Source organism: Aplysia californica, unplaced genomic scaffold (assembly GCF_000002075.1).
Source record: "Aplysia californica isolate F4 #8 unplaced genomic scaffold, AplCal3.0 scaffold00319, whole genome shotgun sequence".
NCBI classification, from domain to species: domain Eukaryota; kingdom Metazoa; phylum Mollusca; class Gastropoda; order Aplysiida; family Aplysiidae; genus Aplysia; species Aplysia californica.
The window spans coordinates 729,093-734,493 of NW_004797589.1; the positions used below are offsets into that span (position 1 = coordinate 729,093).

General features: G+C 39.2%; 3 protein-coding genes across 6 annotated transcripts in view; 1 reads left to right on the forward strand and 2 right to left on the reverse strand.

Moving 5' to 3' along the window:
* LOC101859419 (secreted protein C) overlaps positions 1-2,518 on the forward strand; it is a 3,489-nt gene extending 971 nt beyond the window's left edge. Inside the window, exon 2 of the mRNA XM_035970778.1 lies at positions 1,088-2,518. Within this exon, the coding sequence (XP_035826671.1) occupies positions 1,088-2,160 (1,073 nt within the window). The 3' untranslated portion in view covers positions 2,161-2,518. The remainder of the gene's footprint in view (positions 1-1,087) is intronic.
* Positions 1-5,401, reverse strand: part of LOC101859651 (uncharacterized transmembrane protein DDB_G0289901) — a 50,617-nt gene that overhangs the window by 35,286 nt on the left and 9,930 nt on the right. The window lies entirely within an intron of this gene.
* Positions 4,258-4,989, reverse strand: LOC118477975 (protein PRRC2C-like). Its single transcript, XM_035970779.1, has one exon. It carries the CDS (start codon positions 4,877-4,879, stop codon positions 4,469-4,471), a length of 411 nt encoding a protein of 136 aa, XP_035826672.1. The 5' UTR covers positions 4,880-4,989; the 3' UTR covers positions 4,258-4,468.

A 5,401-nucleotide genomic window follows, 5' to 3' on the forward strand; every position in this document is an offset into this window, starting at 1 on the left:
AATAATAATAATAATAATAATAATAATAATAATAATAATAATAATAATAATAATAATAATAATAATAATAATAATAATAATAATGATGATGATAATAATAATACGTGCATGTCCATTCCACCAATGTTGATGCACCTCAATACCAGCGGGAACACATTTTTTTGTTTCTTTGATCCATACTGTTTAGCCAAGTATGATTTTTCAGGCCAATTTTGAAAGACCATATTTCGGGCAATTCTTATCGTAGATTTAAAATCAATATGTTAGATGAAGCAGAATTTAAGTAGCTTGGAATCGGTATGCTGCATGAGTGGGTAGGGCAAAGCTTCAACACAATGATTGGATGAATACATTTTCAAGTTTCTCTTGGACAATTCTTTTAGTATCCCTCGCTTTCTTCTCTTGTAGCCCAAGGAACTATTCAAAATTTTTGTGTTTTCATTTCCCATAAACAAATTTCCTCCGGTTGATTGTTATAGTACCAGAAATCTAAATGCGGCAAAGCTGGGGCATATTAGATCTAGCTTTGTGCACACTGTGTTCTTTTCTGCTGTCACGGAGATTAAAGACACTTTCGAAAAAAATATGAGAATAGCCGAAATGACATATTGTCATTTTGGAAGTGACGGGTCTTCTGGTGTGATCTACTCCATCTTTCCTATCAAACGTCTACCGTCCTTATCTCCCCTTCTTTTTTGTGTTTCTTATTCTTATGTAACACCTCTAATCTTCGACACTTATAAGACCTTATTGTGTTGCAAGTGGCTTAAAACTCTTCCTAAAATTGAACATTGTCATTTTCCATCTATCATGTTGTTGCGTAATCTCAGGCAGGCAGTTGTTCTGTCCTTCATTGAGCACTTCGATGACACGACAGCACAGTCAGCGGATCTACAGCTGTAACAGACAGACAGACAGACAGACAGACAGATAGATAGATAGATAGATAGATAGATAGATAGATAGATAGATAGATAGATAGATAGATAGATAGATAGATAGATAGATAGATAGATAGATTTGCCTCAGTTGCGAAGCTCGCCATGGTCATTAACTTATAATATTATTCTTTCATTTATATTCACAGCAATAAACGGAACCTCCGGAAATTCGACACTGGGCGCTATTCTCTCCTCTGGGAATTCAACGAGCGGAAACTTTTCTAGAGCTTTCGCTTTCAACGCTTCAAGTGGAAACTTCACAGGTGGAAACTTTTCTAGAGCTTTCGCTTTCAACGCTTCTAGTGGAAACTCCTCAAGTGGAAACTTTTCTAGAGCTTTCGCTTTCAACGCTTCTAGTGGAAACTCCTCAAGTGGAAACTTTTCTGTCTTTGCTGGAAACTTCACAGGTGGAAACTCCTCAAGTGGAAACTCTTCTGTCTTTGCTGGAAACTTCACAGGTGGAAACTCCTCAAGTGGAAACTCTTCTGTCTTTGCTGGAAACTTCACAGGTGGAAACTCCTCAAGTGGAAACTCTTCTCTCTTTGCTGGAAACTTCACAGGTGGAAACTCCTCAAGTGGAAACTCTTCTGTCTTTGCTGGAAACTTCACAGGTGGAACTCCTCAAGTGGAAACTCTTCTGTCTTTGCTGGAAACTTCACAGGTGGAAACTCCTCAAGTGGAAACTTTTCTCTCTTCGCTGGAAACTTCACAGGCGGAAACTCCTCAAGTGGAAACTCTTCTGTCTTTGCTGGAAACTTCACAGGTGGAAACTCCTCAAGTGGAAACTTTTCTGTCTTTGCTGGAAACTTCACAGGTGGAAACTCCTCAAGTGGAAACTCTTCTGTCTTTGCTGGAAACTTCACAGGTGGAAACTCCTCAAGTGGAAACTTTTCTCTCTTCGCTGGAAACTTCACAGGTGGAAACTCCTCAAGTGGAAACTCTTCTGTCTTTGCTGGAAACTTCACAAGTGGAAACTCTTCAAGCGGAAACTTCACAGGTGGAAACTTCACAGGTGGAAACTTCACAAGTGGAAACTTTTCTGTTTTTGCCGGCAACTCTTCAAGTGGAAACTTTACGGGTGGAAACTCCACAAGTGGTAATTTTCCTGTCTATGTCATCAACCCTTCAGGCGGAAACTTCACAGACGGAAACTCGTCAGTCATCATCACCGGTAACTCCACCAACGGAAACTACAGCTCGTTTGACCAGGTTCCGATAATTGGCTAACTCCAACCCCGAGGAGAAGAATGAATGCCATAATCTCAACATAGTCGATCACAAAATAAGATCTGCTTATCTCTGAAAGACTGATTTGGAAACCACCATGACAAGCCGTTAGATGAAACTCTTCCAACCACAAAAAGTGTATTTAACAATTTTCCCTTACATTTAAATATTTTACGAGAACGGTGTTGCAGCTGATCAAAATAAACCTCAGACATGTTTCGTTGTCAGGCGAAATTTTCCTTACTCAAAGTGTATAATGTAATATAATACTGCCATTGTGTAAAATGTGAGGATAACATGACGAAATTAAGTGGAAAATAAAATAAATTAGCATTTGAAGAACCAAGAAAGTATCATCTTTGTTTTTATTTACGTCTTTTCTTTTTCTGTAATCATTATCAAAAATTGTCATTCCAATCGAACTAGTGAAAAATTCGAGTCCTATTAACTGGATTCCCTTCTTTTTTGTAATTTCTAATTGTCTATTGGACAAACTGATGCAGAATATCAAGCAAATTGCTCAATATTTGACACAGAAATAGTCGATATAAGATCTGAATGTCTGTGGAATCTACTATCTCTTTTTTGGTAGGCTATTGTCGGTCAAAATTACCAAATGAACTGGTGTTCATGAAAGTATTTAGGTCTACCCAGTTTTTCAGATTATTTCGTAAACTGGAACTCAGGAAAACTATACAACCCCTCCAACCTCCCTCCCCCCCCCCACACCAAAAAAAACTTCCTCTTCCCCCACCCACACTCTCTCTCCCCCTATTTGTTTCTCTCTCCACATAGTCCTTGTCTTTAGCCAAAGGTTCTCCATGTGCCCAATTCTCTATAACAAACACTCATTCGTGTATTTCCCATCTTCAGTTATTTGAAGTGTAGTCTTACCTAGTTTTACTGATTATGTGGTTAACAGGAACGCACGAGACCTATTTAGCCTATTAAGCCACCAGCCCCCCTCCCCCTTTCACTACCCCCCCCCCCCCACCCCGTCTGTCTCCACACTTTCCTTGTCTCTAGCCCAAATCTTCTCCCCTCAATCAGTTCTCTGTATGACAAACACACGTTCATGTACTTCACATCTTTGGCCGTTTGAAGTCTAGTGTTTTCGTGGTTCTTCCTCCTCTTTGCCTATTCCTATCGGAGATGGATGGGAAATCGCAGTCACCATTTCCCTAATAACGTTAGAGTGTTGAAAAGGGCGTTAAACTCAAACCATACATTTCTAGGAGATTGGTTGACCTTCAGCTGATCTGGACTCTCTCCAACCCTTCCCATCCCCTCACCTGCCTCTTGAACCATCACAATATGAATCAGACATAATATTGCGTTACCTTAGAATTACAAAGTTGTATCTGTTCACTAGCTAATTTTGAGAAATTTGACGTCAAAAATGTTGAGTTACACAACATGTCAAGCTTTTCGAATGCAACTCATTGAATATCTTGATAATCTTACGATTATGATTGAGCAGATATAATGTAATGGTTTCTGACCTCATGTTCTCAGTAAATCAAAACGGCCGAATCGGCAGATAGAACTTTGTAATTCTGAGGTAGCGATTGGGAGAAACGACTGAGTGAGAGGAAAGACGTAGAAGGTACCCGTGAAGTTCTCTACTTTCTCACTCTGGGACTCTAAAGTGTATAAATATTAGGGCTTTTAATGCCGGTTTAAAACAAAATAAATGTTTAGAAGTGTTAAGAAGGTGAAGGGTGACCGACAAGTAATAATAATAATAATAATAATAATAATAATAATAATAATAATAATAATAATAATAATAATAATAATAATAACAATAATAATAATAATAATAATATTAATAATAATAATAATAATAATAATAATAATAATAATAATAATAATAATAATAATAATAATAATAATAATAATATTAATAATAATAATAATAATAATAATATACACAGAGAGAGTGAGAGATTTATACCTTGCTATCTCTCTTTCTCTCCCCCTCCTTCTCTCTCTTTCTCTCTCTCTCTCTCTCTCTCTCTCTCTCTCTCTCTCTCTCTCTCTCTCTCTCTAGGCAACGAGGAATGACAGAAAATGACAATTAGGATCAGATTAAACATAATCTTTTATTGGTATTAGATTCTTCGAGATGTATGCTTTTGCTTTGCGACCCGCCAGCTAAAAGTCGTCTTTTGTCACCCCCAGTAATCTGAAAAGTTTGTCCACAAGGAACTTCAGGACTCCCTTGCTCTCTTCAGCCTGTCCCTTCAAAGGGTTAGGATGGTTTCCAACATGAGTATTTTCTACTTCCCGCCCTATGATTAGTATTTCATTGTCTGGATTGTGGTCACCAGGGTTAGAGTGGTTGCCATGATGGGAGTGGTTTCCTTGATGAGAGTGGTTGCCATGGTGAGAATGGTTGCCATGGTGAGAGAAGTTGCCATGATGGGAGTGGTTGCCATGGTGAGAGAAGTTGCCATGATGGGAGTGGTTGCCATGGTGAGAGACGTTGCCATGATGAGAGTGGTTGCCATGGTGAGAGACGTTGCCATGATGGGAGTGGTTGCCATGGTGAGAGAAGTTGCCATGATGCGAGTGGTTGCCATGGTGAGAGAAGTTGTCATGATGGGAGTGGTTGCCATGGTGAGAGACGTTGCCATAATGGGAGTGGTTGCCATGGTGAGAGACGTTGCCATGATGGGAGTGGTTGCCATGGTGAGAAAAGTTGCCATGATCGGAGTGGTTGCCAGCCAAAGGCGTATCGAGGGATCCAAAGGCCGATGTCATGTTGACTGGCTTCGTGTTGTTTATTGGAGAAATGTTCGCGTTCTGAGAATGGTTGCCATGGTGAGAATGGTTGTCATGATCTGGATGGTTGCCATGATGAAGATGGTTGTCATGATGGGAATGGTGGCCATGATTGGAATGGTTGCCATGGTTTCCAAAGTCGTGGTGGTCACCATCTGCAGAAAAGTTAACGATGGATTTAAAGATGTTCAATATAAATGGTTCCCGGTCAGCGTGTATAAAGCAAGTGCAGCCTACTGACAGTCTCAAACCAGCTGACTCTAAAGAGAACATTCTAATAAATGAAGACACTTATTCTTTTTTCAGATTAGTTACGTTTGGTTTATTACAAACAAATACCCAAATGAGTTTTTCAAAACAAACCCAATGTACGAAAAAATAATTTAAGTTTTAACCAACGAAACAACAGAATAAAGGCCATCATCTTCACTGCTGACTTTATCAGG

Bases quoted from the DNA above. Each gene is read 5' to 3' on its own strand.
- LOC118477975 (XM_035970779.1), bottom strand. From the start codon at position 4,879: ATGGCAACTTTTCTCACCATGGCAACCACTCCCATCATGGCAACGTCT.